The sequence below is a fragment of the Pseudonaja textilis genome, chromosome 5, assembly GCF_049901715.1.
Source record: "Pseudonaja textilis isolate UNSWEBS1 chromosome 5, rPseTex1.2, whole genome shotgun sequence".
Lineage (NCBI taxonomy): Eukaryota > Metazoa > Chordata > Lepidosauria > Squamata > Elapidae > Pseudonaja > Pseudonaja textilis.
The window spans coordinates 59,630,370-59,651,719 of record NC_141994.1 but is presented as its reverse complement, the minus strand read 5'-3'; the positions used below and the strand labels follow the sequence as shown (position 1 = coordinate 59,651,719).

At 40.1% G+C, this 21,350-nt stretch overlaps 1 protein-coding gene across 7 annotated transcripts in view; it reads right to left on the bottom strand.

Annotated features, from left to right (window-relative positions):
* Positions 1-21,350, bottom strand: part of IQSEC3 (IQ motif and Sec7 domain ArfGEF 3) — a 212,611-nt gene that overhangs the window by 40,495 nt on the left and 150,766 nt on the right. For all 7 annotated transcript variants that reach the window (XM_087935030.1, XM_087935034.1, XM_087935032.1 and 4 more), the window contains exon 5: positions 11,962-12,123. In XM_087935030.1, the coding sequence (XP_087791156.1) occupies positions 11,962-12,123 (162 nt within the window). The remainder of the gene's footprint in view (positions 1-11,961; positions 12,124-21,350) is intronic.

Sequence of the window (21,350 nt, the reverse complement as noted above, 5' to 3'; positions counted from 1 at the left end):
GATGTTATTGAAGAAATGTCAGATATAGAACAAATTTTATCTGACAAGATAGAGATGGTATCAAAAGTGAATTTACAGCTGACAGGCCACAGGAATGATTTAGAAAAGGATGCTTCACTGTGCCTACAAAAGAAATTGGCTACAGTTTTAAATTTAAAAAGGAAATACAAATGACAAACCAAGAGAGTGACCTGGATAATTGTTTTCCTATTGGATTTACAAAAGAGGCTTGTTAAAAGCCTTGAAGAACTTTGTGTGATGGGACAAAGCAGAAATCAAATCCTACAATATTTGAGTGAAGTAAAGATTAAGGCTGTTAGGAGTTAAGGTTAAAATATATATGTTGTGGTTTATGGTAGCTGTAAATGGGATTTGCTTTTGACTAGGGCTGAATAATAAGACTTTAAAGATAGGTTTATAGGTGGGAGAAATTTCTTTTGGTTTATTTTTCAGAGAAAGTAATAGGTTTGGAATATAACATTGAATTTTTTGATTAAGATTAAAATATACACATTAACATTTCTGGTAGCTTTTAATAGACTTTTGCTGTTTACAACTGAGTGGTATGTTTTTGCAATTTGATTATTTATAAGAGATAAGATCTGGGAAGAAGAGGGTTTTTTAAAAAAATTGAATAAGTAGTAGATAAATTTTTAAGTTACCCAAATTGTTTATACTTGTCTGGAGGAAGTGAGGAATCATGTTTTATACATCTTAATTTTTTTTCCCTATCTTTCACTTTTAAAAAAATCTTTACTTTTCGTGTGTGTGTGTGTGTGTGTGTGTGTGTGTGTGTAAAGTAAATGAAGGAATATTCTGTTTAACAAATGAGTCCCCTTGTTCACCAACCAAAGGGGAAGTAAAGTCATAAGCTCAATTGGGATCGTGTGGTTTTCCACTTAGCTACCATGTCATTTAGCAGATGAGCTGCTCATCCCAATTGTGGTTGCTAAGATTTTGGTGAAGAATTATAGTGGACTGACATCTCCAGAGGAGCAAAGAAATATTATAATGGAGAATACTGGCTGGGGGGGGGGCAGACTCTCTGGATCACAGAGATTGTGGGATTTCCTTTCTATCTTTTTCCTTCTCCCCCTTTCTTTTACTTTTATTAGTTCTTGCTAGTTTTTAATATTTTAATAAAATATTTTATTAATATTTAATATTTTAATAAATAAGCTCTTAATAAAACATTATACCAATTGTGATGGCTAAGTGAGGACCACCAGTGTATTCTAGAATCTAAACTCAAAAAAATTCTAAATCACTCTAAGAATGCAATTTTTTAAAAAAAGAACAAGGCCAACCAAGGGTGTCTTTCACAGAGAAAGAAAAGCTGCGAACAGCAAATTGGAAGGCAAATTATGATACCAGCAGTCTTTGACTTACAAAGACACTTGATCCAAAAAATTTCCATTGCTAAGCAAGGCAGTGGTTAAATGAGACTTGCTCCATGTTGCCATCTTTTTGCCAAAGTTGCTAAGCAAATCACTGAGTTGTTAAGTGAATCACGTGGTCTTTAAGTGAATCTGTCTTCCCCCATTGACTTTGCTTGATCACATGACCATGGGGGTGTTACAATGGTCATAAGCATGAGAACTGGTTGTAAAGTCACACTTTTCAATGCTGTTGTAACTTTGAAAAGTCACTAAACAAATGGTTGTAAGTTGAGGACTCCCTGTACTGCAGCAGTGGGATCCTACCTGTTCCACTACCAGTTTGGTGTTTGTGCGCGTGAATGCGCACAGCTTTCCACACACCAGCTGAGGCCTGCAGTGCCAGTCAGCTGAGGGGATAAATAAGAGGAAAGCGCAGGTGTGGGTGGAAGGGCTGATCCTGCATTTTTCTTTTCTTTGTCCTCTCAGCTGATCATGGGAGGCTTTTTTCCCCTCCTCTCAGCTGATCGTCAGAGGCTTGTTTTACTATCGGTTCGACTGAACCAGTCCAAACCGATAGCATATCACCACCACCACTGTAATGTCTTTTTTATATTTTAAAAAGGAACCACGTGACTGCTGTGGAATTATATCCATAGAATATTCACCACTAGAAAAGCATACATGTTCGATAGCTATTGACTGATGGTTGAAGTTCCTCTACCATCACTTTGAGAAGATCTCTTTTATTCAGCCTATCCCTTTAACTTTCCGATTTCACAGGGAATGCAAAAAATAAATAAAAGGTCACCCAAAGATTTAATCCTTTTGAAGAGGAATGGAGTCCAAAACTGTCTTCCTGGGGCCACTTTTTCTGCAGTTTCAGTTCCTGTCCTTTGTTTCCACTAATGGTGCAAGCAGGGAGAACTTTCGTCCCATCAGCAAAAAAGCATCGTCCTGCTATCTATTCCGTCCCAAAGCACCTAGAGCCGGGCTCATCCCTGCACCAGAGACTGAGGCAAAAGGTCTGGGGAAGGCAGGAAGCAGCTGTATTCATACGGATGGAGGATCTGCTCAGCGTGACCTATTTTCCAGCTTTTTCCGCTCAGGTGATAATGCAGCAGGAGATGTCTTCCAACTAAAAGCATCTGTAATGGACTTACAGCCCACGCTCAGAGAGAGAACAGAGGAGAGGCAACCAGGTGTAAAATCTTAAAACCACAAGCCACAAGCATATTAATAAGTAGCACTTTCTTCTCTCCAGATAGCAAGAGAAGGGGGGAAGAAATGATGTGAAGAAGTGCTCTCACATTTGTCAAATCCTTACTCACCAACCAAACCCCCATGGGGAATACTGACAATTTATGTTCACCAAGCACTTTGACCATGCATGCTACTCTCCTTATATAAAATGTTACAGAATCAGAGACCTATAGACAGGATGTTAAAAAGGATCAGAGATAGATATCTCAAAGTATTGGATAGAAGCAGGACAAGGAAAACTAAAGATACAATCCTGATTCTTTTTTCTTTTTCCTTCCTTTATAATTTTGATACTTTCTCTGCATTGTTTTTATTTAGTTATTTTTTTAAATGTAAAAAACCAGGATGCATTGACATTGTTATTGTCATATTCTTATCACACACATACACACACACACACACACATAATGAATCTGTACAGACTTTTCACTGTACAATTTGGGATGAATAGCCTTTGAATGGTATCGGAGTAGGAATGGATTTCCAGAGAAAAATTGCCAACTGCAGGAACGCTGAGGACGCAGATAAACCTCCTAGTGCTTCAAGGACCCTCTAAAAGTATGCAAATGGCCAGCTGTCTACAAGGAAAATTAACCCTTCCATTCCACGCTATCCTGTCAGAGCTGAAGAAGCTTCTTGGATAAGAAGAAAAATGTCTTCAAAAGAAAAAAAAACAGTCCAGTTGCCTCCTGAAAAAGCACCTTTGAGGCCACCCTGACAGAATTTTGCACCAAGAGAGGATGACTTGTTCAAAATTCAACTTCCACACCTAAGGGGAGGTTAGAAATCATTGTCTCCTGGTTTCTAGGTCAGCATCTTGGTCATGAGATTGGTTTACATCTTTACAAGATGTTTTGTTCACAATACTGCCTATATTTTAGCCAAATATATACCCCAGACCGGTGGTTGTATTCTACCAGTTCAGCCCTGTTTGGGCAAACCAGTAGCTCCAAGGATCATCTGTGAGCAAACCGGTTCACTCCGATGATCAGCTGCTGGGCTCTCCCACCCACCCTGGCTCTATACTTTATTTCCTGCTTTTCAGCCTCAGCTGCTTCGTGCGGCACAGCCTATTGCTGCACGTCAGCTGTTTTACACACAGGGCTTGCAGCAGAAGATGAGTTGCAAATGCTGCACACACACACAAAGCGCATGCTCACACTGAAACAGTAGAAATTTTTTTTGAAAGCTACCACTGCCACAGACCACCTGGCTTTATACTGGAGGTGAAGTGGTGGTTTCTAGCTTGTCCTGCTCCAAGACCAGTTGTATGCATGACTTCGGCCCAGCTAGCAGCAACAATGGTGATCTGCCCAGCACCTGCAAGCTGCTTTGAGTCTGGCGTTTGGCTTCTGAAAATAGACACTTAAGAAATACCTGGTACATATGAGATCTTTATCAGTGCCTCTTTCTTTTTTTTTTAAACAAATTTTATTCAGTTTTTCACATTAAAAACAAAAATCTCTTTTTAGTGAACAACATATTTCCGGGTCATCACCTTTACCTACAAATATGACAGCAATTATACATTCATATATGCAAACTTAATTCTATTATTACCTTTTCCATTCCAAACTTTCAGTAAGGAGAGAAACAAACACATTAATTCTAGCCTCTTTCATTAATCTCCATTGAAACATCTTTTTGTTTCATTTCAATTATTTCAAATATAGTCCTTTAATATTTATTTTAAAAATAAAGATAAACATTATGTGCTTGTCTAATAATAATAATAATGATAATAAAAAAAAGTTACCAATGTCTCTCCTTGCTTTTAATAGTCTATATTAACTTATTAATTTAGTTGGTTCTTTAGTCTGTCATATTCCCTTTCCATTACACATTCTTTTTATAAATTCTAGATTAATACAAATTTTAACACTAAAGAAAAAAAAAAAAACAAGTTTCGGTTTCCCCCCTTTTACTGTTTTGAGTGTGACACCTCAATGATTAAAATATACCTTTATTCCCTCATCTTGATTCCCAATAAACCATTATTTTTAAGAAGTTACAATAATAATCATTACATCTTTTCATTTGGATTCCGCAGCATATTTTCCCCCCTTAATTTTTAGTAAGAGTTATCAGTATCTATATTATCCTATTTTCTAAATATTTTTAATTGCAGTAATATTCTTATTACCCCTTGTCACCCTGCAGAATCCCCTTTTTAATTCATCAACCATTGTCTCTGAAAAAACAATTTCTTTTCAACATTTTACTATTTCCGTATTTCTTTATTTTATGCACCTGTTTCTTACTGCTTCTCCTCCCCCTTTTTTCCCCATATCTTTTCTCATTCCAGTTTATATCCCTCTCTCTCTTAATATCTTCCTTTCCCCTTTTCTGCTGGGTCTTTCTGCCTTTCCCGACTTCACAGGTATTCCCTCTTTTGATTGCCTTCTTAAATCTCAACTTTTTAACCTTCCTTCTTTCCCCACTTCTTTGTAGTGTTCTTTGTGTTAATTGTCTATTTAAAATGTCTTCTCCTTGGGTCAGCTTCTCCTCCTCTGAAGCTCTTTCTTCTTGTTCTTCAATCACCATTTCCATTTTTTCTAGCACAGAGCAAAATGATTCGCCTCTTTCCTGTAGTAATTCTCTCCTATTTTTAAGTTCCATTTTTAATTTCCGAAGAGATATCATCATTGCACACTCTTGTATTTTATGATCGTTAAAGTCCACAAAAAAACACTTTTACTTCCCTTCTTTCTTCTTTCAATTTTCTAAAGTTCTCAGTTATTCCAGCCCAGGGTCTATACCAAAAACATCAATCAATCCCACAGTCAGTCTTTCCTTGCTTTTTTCTTTATTCTGGTTCTGCTTTCACTTTCTAAGATTCTTACTTTGTTTCAATATTTCAATATTTCTTTAGTGTCATATCCACACAAGTTCATTCAGAAACAGGATGCTTTCCCTTTTGTTTGAGCTCAAGTTTTTGTCAAAAGGTGGCACTCTCCATTATACAGTTGTCTTCAGTGGGGAAAAAGACCAAGCCCGGGGGGGGGGGGAGATGCGGCTCCTCTCAACCTGGCTTGCAGCTTCCCCTTACTCCACCTCCCCTCCAAGGCAGCTTCAGCCCCTAATCGTAATGATCGGGGCTCTCCAACGAAAGAGCACGGACCATAGCCGCAGAGTCGCGATCTATGGTCCGTCAGCGAGGAGGCTCTGCCTTCTTTCTTCAGTGCCTCTTTCAAAGTGCATGTTCAGCAAGAGATAGCTAGAACTCTCCTTTATTACACACATATTCTTCTCCCACATCACCATCCAGTACATACCATTTAAAAGAGCAAGAGTAGCTTGCAATGCAGATCCATTTCCCTGGGAAAGGCAATGCTTTTGGCAATGCAGATTGCAGACTGCTTTGCTTTGGGGAAGCCATTTTGACTAGCACACATGCTTATTGGTCATTCACTATCTGGGCTTTTGCATTTCAGCTTTAGTGGTCCTGCCTTCCTATGAATGCTGCCATTCCAGCATAGGAATCCTGGTTACTCTTTCTCACTAACAGCACAACTCACAGGAAACCCTACTCAGATACACCATAAAGATCAACCAGATCACTATGAAGGTCATGCTCTACCACAACTCTGGTTGAATGCAGGATGAGCAATGATGGGTATCAATTTTTGTAACAATCTTTCTGTTGGTCTTTGTTGTGTGTCAAAAAAAGACATGTATAGGATAGCTGATACTATCAAGGGTGGGATTGAAACATCCCAGCAACCGGTTCACTGCCCAGTTGCTGGGAGGGCATGTCCAGGGTGGGTGTGACCTACTGAAACTTCTGGGAGGGCCGTTTTTTGCCTTCCCAAGGCTACCTCTGGGAGGGCGAAAATGGCCTCCCCTGGGCTCCGGAGGCCCTCTGGAAGCCGAAATCAGGCCCATTTCATGACTTCCGGTACTTCTGGAAGGCCTGTTTTCCCCCCTTCCAGAGTCTCTGCGTGAACCCCAAACTTACCTGCATCAAAAATGGGCCACATGGAGACTCCTGGGAGAGGCGGGGTAGAGTGGGCAGGGCCAGTCAGTCAGTTCAAATACCGGTTCGGTGAACCAGATGCAAATTTAACATCCGGTTTTCCCGAACTGGTCCAAACTGGTAGAATCCCATCCCTGGATACTGTCCCTGTGCTCCATCTAACTTTGCCCCACACCCTTTCACTATATCCCTAACCAATGAACATGGCTTTCCTTGTGGACACCAATATACCTCTCTTCTAAATAGCACTACACATGTTCAACACTCTCCAAAGTGAGACTCACCATCACACAGCTCCTAGGCACTGGTAGCCTGTCACTTGGGTAACTTAAAAATGGCATTTATTCAGTTTTCAATATGACTGTCAATAACAGCATGACTACTTAAAAACTTCTGATGAAAGAAGAATGCTAGGAAATAGAAATGGGTGGGTGTTGGTGGGAGGAGAAATCAGCCAATCTCCAACATGGCTGGCTGGGGAATTCTGGGAATTGAAGTCCACAAGTCTTAAAGTTGCTGTGATCCGTCACCCCTGTTTAAAGCTGCTCATAGTCTGGGGCCTGGTTGAGGGACTGCCTCTCATCCCATTAGGTCTGGCAGGGGGAGCATTTTCCAGATCCAATCAGCTAAAGAGCTTCATTTGACAAAACCCAAGAGAGAGCATTTTCTGATGGCATCTTTTGAAACATCATTCCCCGCAAACTGAGATTTTTTTTTTTTATTCCCCCGCTTCCATATCATTTTTATCATCATTTTGTCCATAGCGGAAGATTTGCAAACCATTTCCCCTAAGTAGCAGATTTTATAGTTTTCTCCTTAAAAGCCATTTGTTTTGATTAGCTAAGAGCATCATAAAGTTTGATGTGTGAATTTAAAAGGAAAACCAAGTCATCTCTCTCTCATTCTCTACCTCTCTGTTTCTGTCTCTCTGTCTCTGTCTCTCTGTGTGTGTGTGTGTGTGTGTGTGTTTGTGTCTGTCTGTCTGTCTGTCTCTCTTTCTCTTTCTCTCTGTCTCTGTCTCTGTCTCTCTGTCTCTGTCTGTCTGTCTCTCTCTCTCTCTCTCTCTGGGTGTGTTTGAAAATAGGAGAGCTGATGAGTTCATCTTCAACTCAGTGCAACTCAACCAATTTAGGCAAGGCACTGCAGACAAATGTGAGCTGTAAAGCTTAATAGCTAGAGACACAAAGTGCACCCTGTTGTTGTGATCATGATGTTCTGAGAATGAACACTCTGTACCTGCTTTTTAAGTTGACCCTTCTTCTTCCTGCACATAAACAGCAAGATTCAGGGTCATTTTCTATAAACCAGATTGACTCCTTTCAGCCAATTTTCCAGAGGAGTTACCAATTCCAGATGATGAGCGGACCAGTCCTCCAAGAAAAACCATCAGAAAAGATTGCCCCAATCTGAAAAGCAGCCTCCTCCCATTAACCAGAATGTCTCTTGCATTTGAAAAAATAACCCTACGCTGAATAGAAATTGAAGCAGACAGTTGCATCTGACTTTACCAACTCCGTTCATGGCACAAGTTGCCCACTCCTTACAGTTTATGAATGAATGCAAAGAATACGACATTTTCAGGACATAATGAAAGGAACAAAAGTTAAACGGAATCAGGGCAAAATGATGGCGCGCAAGGACAAACAAGAGGTCGAATGGAAGGGGGTAAAGAGATAAAGATAGCAGAGGCAGACATAATGATGCCATTCATGTCACAAGCATTATTTCTATTTTTTTTTAAAAAAAAGCTTCAAAGGAGTTTGCATGCCACTGTTTTCTTCTCCAACATGTATTTCTTCCTCTTCTATTACAACATTCAAGTATGGTACCCACATGTAATTCAATGCAAATGTGATTTGTATGTTTTTAGTTTAGTGGGATCTGCTAGCCCATTATTTATGAACTGTGATCCCTTGTTATTTTGGCTTACTGTTATATGTGTTTTCTCCTCCTACTTCCTAACAAACTGTGATTTTAAAAAAATCCTGGTTCTCTTTTGGAATTGTAATTGTTATACACTGCTTCTAAGCATGGTAATTAGACTCCCTACTTTACCTTAAGGGCTATCAAACTCCTGGTCCGCAGGCCAGATGTGTCGTGTGCTGGCCATGTGTACACCCAGTTTAGTGAAGGGGGGGAAAGTCCCTATATGTCATGTGACACCGCTGTGATGATGTGAGTTTGACACCCCTGCCTTAGGACTTTAAGTTTGATTGTATTGGGATAAGAGGAAATTCTCACAGTACTGTCTTATGTCTAAGTATATTTGTGCATGTTGTATGGTTGTAGTATTATTATTATCCTTCTCATCTTCTCTACCAGCTACTCTTATTATTATCATTATTATGATTTTTATTACTCAGTTGCTTTCCATGTACACTGAAAGCTTCTGGACCGGAGACAAATTCCTTGTGTGTGCAATCACACTTGACCAATAAAGAACTATTCTATTCTATTCTATTCTATTCTATTCTATTCTATTCTATTCTATTCTATTCTATTCCATTCCATTCCACTCCACTCCACTCCACTCCACTGTACTCTATCCTATCCTATCCTATTCTATTCTGTTCTATGAAATTAGAGACTTAATGAACTTACTGACTTAATCTCAAAGGTCCAATAGCATTGAATGCTATTAAGTTATCAGAGGTCAGTATTTAAAATGAAATATATACATTCATCACTGTTTTAATACCTTCTATTTTTTCTGTGCAACTGAGGTTCTACCTGGGACTGGTAGAACCCATATCTTAGCAATCATTAAAAAAAAAAAAAGAAATTAATTCGAATGTTGCTCATTTTGAACCAGACTGTCCTCACCATGGAGGAAAATAATAGCTATATTATGACAAGTAGAACAGCTGGAGGCAAGACTGAAGCATGCCAGGTACTAAATCTTTACTTCTTGCAGGTCTACTAAATAATGAAAAATTCACTCCTCTCACTCAGAAAGAAAGAAATGGAAAGTGAGTAGAGACTAAATTAATATACTGAGCTAAACTTCAACTACCAACCACCAGACTCGAAATTCTAGACCTAGAAAAAATCTAGAACTACGCCACCTTCGGTCCTATCTAAGTATAGTATATAAAATCATACTTTGCAATGTCCTACCTGTCATGAATACTTCAGCTTTAACCATAACAACACAAGAGCAAACAATAGATACAAACTCAAGGTTAATCGCACCAAACTTGTTTGCAGGAAATACGACTTCAGCAACAGAGTGGTCAATGTCTGGAATACTCTACCTGACTCTCTGGTTTTTTTCCCCAAACCCCAAAAACTTTAACCTTAGACTGTCTACTGTTGACCTCACCCCTTTCCTAAGAGGTCTGTAGGGGGCGTGCATAAGTGCACCAACGTGCCTACCGTCCCTGTCCTATTGTTTCTTTTATATATATTTTTTTCTTATATGTATCCATGTATTCATAACTTTTTACTTATACCTATTATTTTGTAAGCAATTGACAAATAAAAAATAAATAAAAATAAAATAAATAAATAAAACTATATTAATCATGGTTGGTTGAATTAGCCCCAACTAATCAGAATCATGTATCACTTTAAGCCATAACAATGATTACAAACCATATACACTAAGCAAACAGGCCAACCCTATCCTGGCTTAGCACAATGCCAAAACCCAGTTAGAAGGACAGGAAGGGAGAAAAGCAAGGAAAAGCCCAAACAAGAAATCTCAGACTCAAGCAGGTACATCTACCAGGGGTGGAATCTAACCAATGTAACAATTGGTTCAGTTAGTGTGTGCTTCACGCAAGCAGAGTGTTTGCAATTTCTGCTGCAATCCCTGTGTATAAAACAGCTGATGCATGGAAATCTGCTGTGCCGCGTGAAGCAGTTGAGCTGGAAAACCCAAAAATAAAGCACAGGCTAGACAGCTGATCTTCGGAGCTGCCGGTTTGCCTGACCTGGGTTCGAACTGGTAGAATCCCACCCTTGCACCTACCCCAGGAGGAGAGCAAGTGAAGTAAAACCCTTCCCCATAAGGACTCAGATCTGAGCAATCTTTTCTGTCTTCAGACTGATTATTTTGCAGGTGGGAACGAAGTGGAGAAGAGTGAGAGAGAGAGAGAGGGAAAATCAGTTTGACAATATCAGGCAAACAGGTTGTTAATGGCCATTTATAACTGGTTGACAATGAGGGGATGTTCTCCTTGCTTAAAGATTTGTGCTGCCTGGAGCCACCTAAGGACACTTCGCTCCTTCCTTTTGCTTTGTTAATCACGGAGCAATTGAGCACAGCCGTGGGTTTGATGGAAAGCATGTTCTACTTTTGTTAGAGCTGCTTAGCATCTACCTAGTAGTAAAAATGACGCTTCCGGTCTTCCCCATATTCCTTTGCTGCCTCTACTGTTTCTGACTTAAATTCTTTCAAATATATGTCTCTATACAAGAATATCACTAGGGTGATGTCCTCCAGCTGGATGCAGATCAATATACAGACAAAAAGAAAACCCGGAAGCAGGAGGATAAAGATTCAGTTTACTATTATAAGGAGATACGCTTGTAAACAGAACTACAACTACCCTATATTTCAATTCTTCACAGGGTTTCCCTTCTCTGCAATGTCATCGCTCCTCTAAGTATGTGATTTACCAGCACTGAATCCTTATTTAACTTGCAGAGAAAGCGCTAAAATGCTCCGAACTCTATAATAAATTTTGGAGCAGATTTTTGCAAGAGGACAACCGAGAAGCCAGCCTGTTCGCTGTCCTGCAGCAAGCACACATCCTTTCCTCCACCCCCTCCCTTCATGTGCCTCCCTTAATTCATTTTTGTAAAACAAACTGTACAGCCAGCTTATTCCTCCTGTGATGAGCTTCTCTCATATTCTTTCTGCAGTGCTGATTCAGTTGGATTGTTCTCCACGTTCCCCAGATGAAAACGATCAGCAGATCTTACGAGGTTTCTGGAAAAATAGGAGCTAGTAGGGAAGCGGGTAGCAACTGAAGTATGTATCTATAGCAGGGGTGGGCAATTCATTTTTCAAAGGAGCCACACTGTTATGGAGGGCCGAACCAATAGGGCTGTGAAGGTGGACAGGGATGCATGCACACACGTATATACATTGAAAGGAAAAAAAAAAGCAGTCACCTTCAAAATAAAAGCAATGTATATTGCGTACATGGCACAAAGTTATTTACACTTGAGTTCTAATTTCCGGTGAATTCATGCAGGCCAGACAGGGACAGCCAAAGAGCCAGATCTGCTCCAGGGGCCATAAAGTACCCAGGTCTGATCTATAGGAACATTCTTAATCACGGTTAATTGCAGAAAGGGTGGCTGATGGGTAGAGGAAGCAGGCTGATAGACACTTACTCCAGGATATCCCGGTTGAATTGTTTCTTGCTGTTTCCCAGAAACTCCCCGATCATTTGTCGGCTGAGACCCTTACGCTGCAACAGGAAATGGGCCACTCCAATCGGTGTGTCTGGTATGAAGCCCCGAGAGATCAGAAACTGGATCCCCTTGTCTGGATTTCTGCAGAGAGCAGGGAAATAAAGGTGAGACGGATCCTTCCCATTTTGCTCAGAACACAATTCTTGCCTAAGAAGAGGCTGTGAGAAGTTTGATATCCAAATATATTTTAGTCTTTATACTGTTTCCATCTTTCCTTAAACATGACCAGAATCCACAAGGGGCTGGGAATCAGAGTCTCCACTAGATAATTGACCATCAAGCTGAAAGTAAACTAATCAAGTAAAAAGAGCAGGGGGGGGAGAATCATTTACTTAAACTTCCTTAAACCCCGTTATCCAGACCTAATCCACATATCAAAGAATAAGGTCTGTAGACACAAATATAGTTAATTAAATTAGGTCTCCCAGCAGAACTGCATGTTCACAAGAATACACACACACAGACACACACACACACACACGCATCAAGTGTCATCCTAGACCAGAGGTCTCCAAACTTGGCAACTTTAAGACTTGTGGACTTCAACTCTACGCTATGCTGGCTGGAGAATTCTGGGAGTTGAAGTCCACAAGTCTTAACGTTGCCAAGTTTGGGGACCCCTGCCCTAGACATTTCCACACCCAGGACACATTCCCTTATATAACTGTGTCACTGTACCCCATTTTTCTACAGGTGCCCCTAAAGGCAAACACTTTGCTTTTAGGAATAAGTATTTCTTTTTTTCTCACAGCTGTCTGGATCTCATTTTTATTTAGTCTTTTTAGTCTTCCACAGCTGCACAATAGATGACAGTACCACCCATGGATGCCAATCCACTCCATCTTCCTTTTGCTCCAGGAGGGCATTATCATCATCTCCTCCTCCTCCTCCTCCTCTTCCCCCCCTCCTCCTCTTCCTCTTCTTCTTCCTCTTCCTCCTCTTCCTCTTCTTTTTCTTCTGCAAACGGAATTTTGGTGGCTAGCGAGGAACAGTGTGTAGACAATGCAACCATGGGAGCAGACAACTGTCATGCCCTGATTTTGGCTTCTTGACATAATGCCCAAGAGGGCAGGACTGAGAGCTAAAATACAGAATTGTCATGGCTGGAAGTATGCCATCTTGGTGAGCAGAGGAGATTCAGCTAACTCGCTCTCTCTTACTTAGGAGATGAAAAGAAGCTCATGTTCATATGTATTTTTATTAGAGGGGTAGAGTGAGGCACTCCGTTAACTCCTAAATAGCCAGGCTTCACTGCTCACAGGTTGGGCAGATGGGGCTTGTTCTAACTGCTGTTGGATTTCAACAAGCACTATAGACGTCCATGTACAATACCTGTAGTAGATGGAAAACTAAATGGTGAAAAAAAGCCCACTGAAGCCTTGCTTCATTTCAGTTCTGAAATCAGAACATCTGGAAGTGTCATAAGGTTAGGGGGGGAAAAAGAGAGTGAATACTAGAAAATCCACTGAAGGGGAAAAAAAAAACCTTATACAGGCTCTTCTGCTTTAGGAAATACTTATATACAGTTTTCCCAGGCTGAAATAATCAAACTAGCAATTTCTTATTGAAGAGGTACAATGATTTAATTCTTACAACTTTCTCTCCCCTTTTCTTCTCATGCTCAGGAGTCTGGACTTAGTATGTTTTATGAAAAGGCGTAAACATTTGTGAGCTACAGTTGATCATGAGATGTTTTGGATGAATGAGCTACAGTTCACACACAAAAAGAAAAAGAAATATGCCTTTCAGTGAAATTTATTACTTGGAAAAGGTGCTAACAAGCTTCTGAGTTTTGGCTAACTATGGGTGACCAGCTGCATTTGGAAATCTATTTGTGATCCCCTTCCTAAACATTTTTGTGTGGCTCCTAGCATTCCCTTCTGCTGCCATCAATTTCTAACGGCTTTTAAAATGAAAACCAGTGATTTCAAGGCCAGATATGCTGTGAGAGATTACAACATTAAATGGCTGAACCATGTGACTTTGGCAGGACTATTGTCCTCCTTGATCATACTCTGTAGTATATCAGTGGTAGGATTCCAAAAAATTTACTACTGATTCTGTGGGCGTGGCTTGGTGGGCATGGAGTGGTTTGTTGGGCATGGCTTGGTGGTCGTGGCAGGGGAAGGATACTGTAAAATCTCCATTCCCTTCCCACTCCTGGGAGAAAGTTACTGCAAAATCCCATTCCGTCCCCACTCCACTAACCTACTTTCGAGCTCTGTTCTCCTGTGCAGGGCAACAAAAGAAGACCCAGCCAATCAGCTGGGACTCAGGTGGCAGAGAATAGATGGGGCAGAGCCAGTCAGAGATGGTATTTGCCGGTTCTCTGAACTACTCAAAGTTTCCACTACCGTTTCTCCAGAACTGGTCAGAACCTGCTGAATACCACCTTGGAATAGAATAGAATAGAATGGAATGGAATGGAGTAGAGTAGAGTAGAGTAGAGTAGAGTAGAGTAGAGTAGAGTAGAGTAGAGTAGAGAAGAGAAGAGAAGAGTTGGAAGGGAACTTGGAGGTCTTTGAGTCCAACCTCCCTGCTTAGGCAGAAAACCCTATATCATTTCAGACAAATGGTTACCCAATCTCGTCTTAAAAGCCTCCAGTGTTGGAGAATTCACAACTTCTGGAGGCAAGTTGTTCCATTGATTAATTGTTCTAACTGTTGGGAAATTTCTCCTTAGTTCTAGGTTGCTTCTCTCCTTGATGAGTTTCCACCCATCGCTTCTTGTCCTGCCCTCAGGTGCTTTGGAGAATAGCTTGACTCCCTCTTCTTTGTGGCAACCCCTGAGATACTAGAACACTGCTGTCATGTCTCCCCTAGTCCTTCTTTTCATTAGACTAGACATACCCAGTTCCTGCAACCGTTCTTCATATGTTTTAGCCTCCAGTCCCCTAATCATCTTTGTTGCTCTTCTCTGCACTCTTTCTATAGTCTCAACATCTGTTTTACAGTGTGGCAAACAAAACTAGATGCAGTATTCCAAGTGTGGCCTTACCAAGGCATTATAAAGTGGTATTAAGACTTCATGTGATCTTGAATTCTATCCCTCTGTTTATGCAGCCTGTTTATGCAGCCTTTACCCCCACACAATCTATGACAACTTCAGTAAGACCAAACATTTATCTATTTCATGTATTCATGATATATTTATCTATTTGATCCATCACTGGAGGCTTTTAAGAAGAGACTGGACAGCCATTTGTCTGAAATGGTATAGGATCTCTTGCTTGAGCAGGGGTTGGACTAGAAGACCTCCAAGGTCCCTTCTACCTCTGTTATTTTGGGTGCTAAAAAAACATGTTCCAATGTCTTAAAGAAACAAGGAAATTGATATTAGTCTGCTTGGGCTGAGATAAATCGTTTTTTTATCTCTTTCTTTCCTTAAACAACTTCCATTAGGTACATGCAATTCTCATTTAGCGACCACTCCTTCATTTAGCAAAATGATGACTAAGTGAAATCACAAGTGTGTGTTTTCAATCTTACAGTTTACCTTTGTTTTACAACCTGTGAAATTTGTAAATAGAAGGATCGGCCATAAAAATACTTTTTTCATCGACTTTGTAACTGTGAACGGTTGCTAAACAAGGCAGAGGCTAAACAAGGACTACTTGCATTTGATTGCTTCTGAACAAGAGATGAATGAGTAAAAGTTTGCCATAGGTTGTAGCTGAAACTATTCTTCCTCACCCCGAACTGCCAGTTACCATAGTTATTCCATCAAATACCTTGATGATGATCTATGAAATGATCTATGAAATGAAATTCATTTCTGACATATTTGCTTGTTTTTTTCTTATCCTTCCTGTTTTAAACTATAAATTACCATAAATTACCTTGATAGAAAGATGGAATACAAATGAAGGGCTGTCTGTCTGTCTATCTATCTATATCTATCTATCTATTTACATCTTTATATATTTATCTATATATTATTGTACCCTATGACTATCATTAAGTGTCATACCTTATGATTCTCAACTCTTGACGAATGTATCTTTTCTTTCATGTACACTGAGAGCATTTGCACCAAGATAAATTCCTTGTGTGCCCAATCACACTTGGCCAATAAAGTATTGTATTGTATTGTGTTGTATTGTATTGTATTGTATTGTGTTCTGTTCTGCTCTGCTCTATTCTATTCTATTCTATTCTATTCTATTCTATTCTTTCTCCTATCTATCTATCTATCTATCTATCTATCTATCTATCTATCTATCTATCTATCTATCTATCTCCATCAATAATCTATCTATAATCCATCCATCTATCCATCCATATCTATCTATCTATCTATCTATCTATCTATCTATCTATCTATCTATCTATCATTTATCTATTTGTCTATCTCTCTCTTTCTTTTCTCTCTCTCTCCCTCCCTCCCTCCCTCTCTCCCTCCCTCCCTCCCTCCTAGTCAAGCCAACCCAAGAGTGGTGACATAATTGCCAAGTATTAAGTTGATTCAACGTGTTCATTCCACAGAATAATGACTATTAAAATGTGATGGGTCCTCATTTATATTCCTAGTAGATTGTAGCTGAAGGTTTCACTTGATTGTTATTAGATGACTGTTGCTTGAAGCATTTGTTCATGGTGATATTTACTTGGCTGGTCCGAACGTGGCGAATGTGCAGTAGGTATTGGTAGGTTGCCACATGGTAATGTTCCCCAACATTCCTGCAGCATTATGCTGTGATAAGAATAGCAATTAGCAGCCGGTATTGCTTCTAGATTTAATTTGGCAGCTTTTCTTCCCTTTTTTCCCCCCCGAGAAGTTAGCAAGTTGGTTGTTATGCTGTGGAATTTCTTCCTTTCTCTTGGCTTCCCCCTCTGCCTACAGAGATGGCCGCCCACACATTGCCACTATGAAAGCAACACTGCATAATGAGGCTTTCTCTGTTCCAGGGATTCCACCCGTTCGCCAAGGCATGGGTTGCTGCTGCTGCTGCCTGAAGTGCTGACTCATAAGTACATTCAACCAATGCACAGAAGGTTGCCAGAATTCCGAATATTAGCCAGCAATTGCTCCTATGGGAATTACACAACCGAACACTTGGCAAAGGCCATACAAAAGATCAGGGACCAAGCACCTTACAATATCCAGGTAATCCTAGACTTATGATCAGAGTGGAGCCCCAAACTCCTGTGGCTAAGCAAAACAACTGTTAAGTGAATTTTGGCCCATTGTACGACCCTGCCACTGTTTTTGCCGCTATTGTTAAGTGAATCACTGCAGTTGTTAAGTTCGTAACATGGTTGTTAAGTGAATTTGGCTTCTCCCATTGACTTTGCTCTTCAGAAGGACGTAAAAGGGGATCCCATGACCCCCCGCGACACTGCAACCATCATAAATACGAGTCAGTTGCCAAGCATCTGAATTTTGATCACAGGATCATGGAGATGCAGCAGTGGCTGTAAGTGTTAAAAATGGTCATAAGTCACTTTTTTTTTCAGTGCTGTCGTAACTTAGTGAACAATCACTAAATGAACTGTTGTAAGTTGAGGATGACCTGCAATGGGCCAACCTTCTCCAACCTGAGGCTTACGAGATAGGAAGGGTTACATCTATCATTCCCATCCATAATGCCTAGGAATTCTAGGAGCTGACTTCCACATATTTGGAAGGTTCTCCCTTGGGAATATCTACTGTAGGTAGATGGTAAGCCATTGGTTTTATTAAATCCTGTCGGGAAGCTTTATATCACCCCACATGTTACCATATATTAGGGAAAGCAATAAAGTTTGTTGCTCTGTGGGGAGCAGTTCCTATTAACTAAGGCCTCATGCACACAGCCTTACGGAGGAAAGGAATAGCATTAGAACCATTCGGCAACCAGAAGTCATTTTTTTTTAATTATTATTATCACCAAGGGTATTGCACAAGAGGTAATTAATTCCAATGGGAAAGCAGGAGAAAACGCAAGACTGCCATTGCGATAAGAAATAAGAAGCATGTCCATATGGTGAAAAGTAGTGGGATATTGCCAGTTCTAAACATTTACCGTAAATTCATTATGTGCCTCAGCATGCATAAGTCATAGGTCAAGTCACTGGTGACTAAACTAAATTAAAGGGATTATATATAGGATTTTAAATAGGGACAAATGGTATTGTTGCATTGCTGATTCTTCTAGCTGCGGCATTCTGAATGGCTTCTTTCTTAAGGCTGCCTTTTAAAGGGATATTAAACAATGAGCAAAGATGAATTTGCACCTAAGCCCATTAAAACAAGTAAGTAGGTCATTTATTTATTTATTCATCCAGCCATTCATTCAAATTCTTCAAAGCATCCCTGTAGAGTTATTTGGGCATGCAAAATAACATCTCATTAAGCAAGTGTTATAAGAGATACTAGCAGACTGCCTTGCCTCTGAAGATACCAGCCACAGCTGCAAGCAAAACACCAGGAAATCTGTTACCTAACCATGGTCACTAAACTCTGAAACTCAGTGCTGCCCGACACTGGTGGTATCTTTATTCAGTTCGAAAAGTAGCCACAATGGTGATACAAATAAATAGTGACGCTATTAGAAGGTCAGGGGTAGATGATTTGAGATCCCGAGTGTCATCCCCCTGTCAGAGTCTGAGTCTGAGGAGGAAGACGAACAGCTGACAGGGAGTGGGAGTGTAGCTCCGTTGTCTGTGGAGGAAACTGGGGAAGGGCAAAGTCCAGCTGGGCAGAGCAGGGAAGAGGTAGAACAGGGAGAGGGAGTTCAGAGGAAGACCCCGCTGTTCATCCTAGGGCGCACAGGGAGGAATGGAGAAGAGAGCAATGTGGGTTCTATGGCTTATGGGGGAGGAAAGGGCCCTGATTCCCTTCATTAGCCACACCTGGGAATGAGAGTTTAAAAGAGATGCATGCTGAGTGTGGCAGCTGCTGGGAGCAAACGCGAGTTTATCTTATGTTGATGTTAGTTATCTGTGTTCCTGGCATCTTCCCAACCATGTTGAGTTATTGCTGTGCCTTCACGTCTGGACTTCTTGCTCCTGCCTTGTCAGACTACTTACCTCATTTTGCCTTGATTGGACTTATAGTTACAGTTTTTGTTGACCACATTTTGGACTTGATTCTCTGCAGCCAAAGGCTTTTCCTGGGAGAGTTTTTCTCAGCCAGAAGGTAACCAGGACACTGGGGGCAAGGTTGGAGCTAATAAAGAGACTCCTACTGATTATCTGACTGTGTTGCCTTTGTGCCACGGGTCATCACACCCAGATATTTTGGACTTCACACCTCCCTGTTAATTCTACTTGAATCTATTCAAGGAAGAAAACTCCAACACTTCTCTGAATAACTGGCTCTCCTATTAAATTGGTGTAATAATATTTTTTTCCCCACAAACATTTCCTTGAAATCCACCATTCTGTAGTTTAAAGCCAGTATTCTAAATTCTGACTCTCTGTGTGATATCTTTTGTGGGCCACATCTTTGCACAAACATAGCTATCGTTTATTCCCTTTCTCTACTCTGAACTAAAGATTCAAAGTTCCATCAATTTCCATTAGTATAAGTGGTCCTTGACTTACAACAGTTCATTTAGTGACTGTTCGAAGTTACAACAACACTGAAAAAAGTGACTTATGACCATTTTTCATATTCATGACCATTGCAGATTCCCCATGGTCACATGATTTACATTCAAATGCTTGACAAGTGACTCACTGTCAGGATTCTGGTAGTTACTCCAATTAAATCATGAGCCTCAAGCCACACTCCCAAAACTTTTCTTTTATTAGAAGTTAACATGCTGGCATTTGCCTGAGCGTAGATGATTCTGAGACACGTAATTCACTGTCACCCTTGATCCTGCTTTTACCCCCAACCCCTCTGGGTGTATCATCCACAAAACACGTCCATAGCCAAGAGTCATCAATCATGCTCTCCAATTAGATTTTTGTATGGCAGAAGCTTCAGTCATCCAATCAGTCTCTGAAGAAAATATGAATGGAATGTACTTTCGATTCCACACTGCTTCCTGCTCTTTGAAACTCCCCCTCTTTTTGTTGACAACTATAAAACGTGTATACAATAAGTTTTATGAGTTGGAACTCACATTTATGATGGTTGCAATGTCCCGGAATCATGTGATCTTCTTATGCGATCTTCCGACAAGCAAAATTAATGAGGAAACCAGATTCATTTAACAACCGTGTTACTAATTTAACAACTGCGGTGATTCACTTAACAAATGTGTCAAGAAAAGTCATCAAATGGGGCAAAACTCACTTAACAATGGTCTCACTTAGCAACATAAATTTTGGGCTTAAGTGTGGTCATAAGTTGAGGACTACCTGTATCCCTTATTTCTAGTCTCCAGATCCCTTGAATTCCATTTGTTTAAATTCTTTTTAAGTGTCGTTCTCAGAAGGGGCACAATTATTCTAGACTGAGTCTAGTCAGAGCAGAATATAGTGAAGCCATTACTTCTCTTTAAAACTCATATTCAGGTTGTAATCAGCTGCCATTCCAAGATGTTTTGCATAAGTACTATCACCAGTACAGAGATGCCGTTTAACTGAGAAGCTCATTTAACTTCTCTCCTATGTAAAGAACTTGCCATTCGTCTCTATCTAATTCTGGTGTTATTTTTTTTTTTTTTAATTTAGGCTACTGAGATTGTTTCAAATTTTATCTCTGACTTCTAGGGTATTAGTTGTAGAACACACCATGAACGACTGCAAGCTAAGGGCATATACCACTCCAACATATGCTTTTTAAAAATATAAACCTAGACGTTGGTATTTGAACTTAGATCATTTTAACATTTATATTTTATTGTGTTTATGTACTATATATTATTATTAAATGTACGATATGCCTTATGCTGAATAAATAAATAAGCCAGGCATCCAATTTTGTGTCAATGGCAAATCTGGGGGAAAAATCCTTCTACCTCTATTAATAAAAAAGGTTAAGAATTATTAGGCTCAGGAATTAAATTTGTAGCATTCCACCTAATACCTTTTGCCAATTTGATGAAGACTCGCTCATGAACATTCCCTGAGTACAATGTTTGAGCCACCTATATTTAGACTACAGTGAGTGTCATGCCATCTAGGCCTCGTTGTAGCAGGGCCAGGCTTTTATACTTTCCACAGTCAAAATAGTCTACAAGCATCCTAGCCTATAATCATTGGGGGAGGGGAGGAAACTAAGAGGATCCTTGGCAAAAATGACACTGTGGTTCACTGAAATTCAGAAGTCAATCAAGTAAGCATCCATAATGCAAGGGCAGAGTGCACTTCTACTAATCCAACGGTTCTGCCTCCACTTTTCAAAACTGTTGTGCCTAAATGCGTTTTTCTCC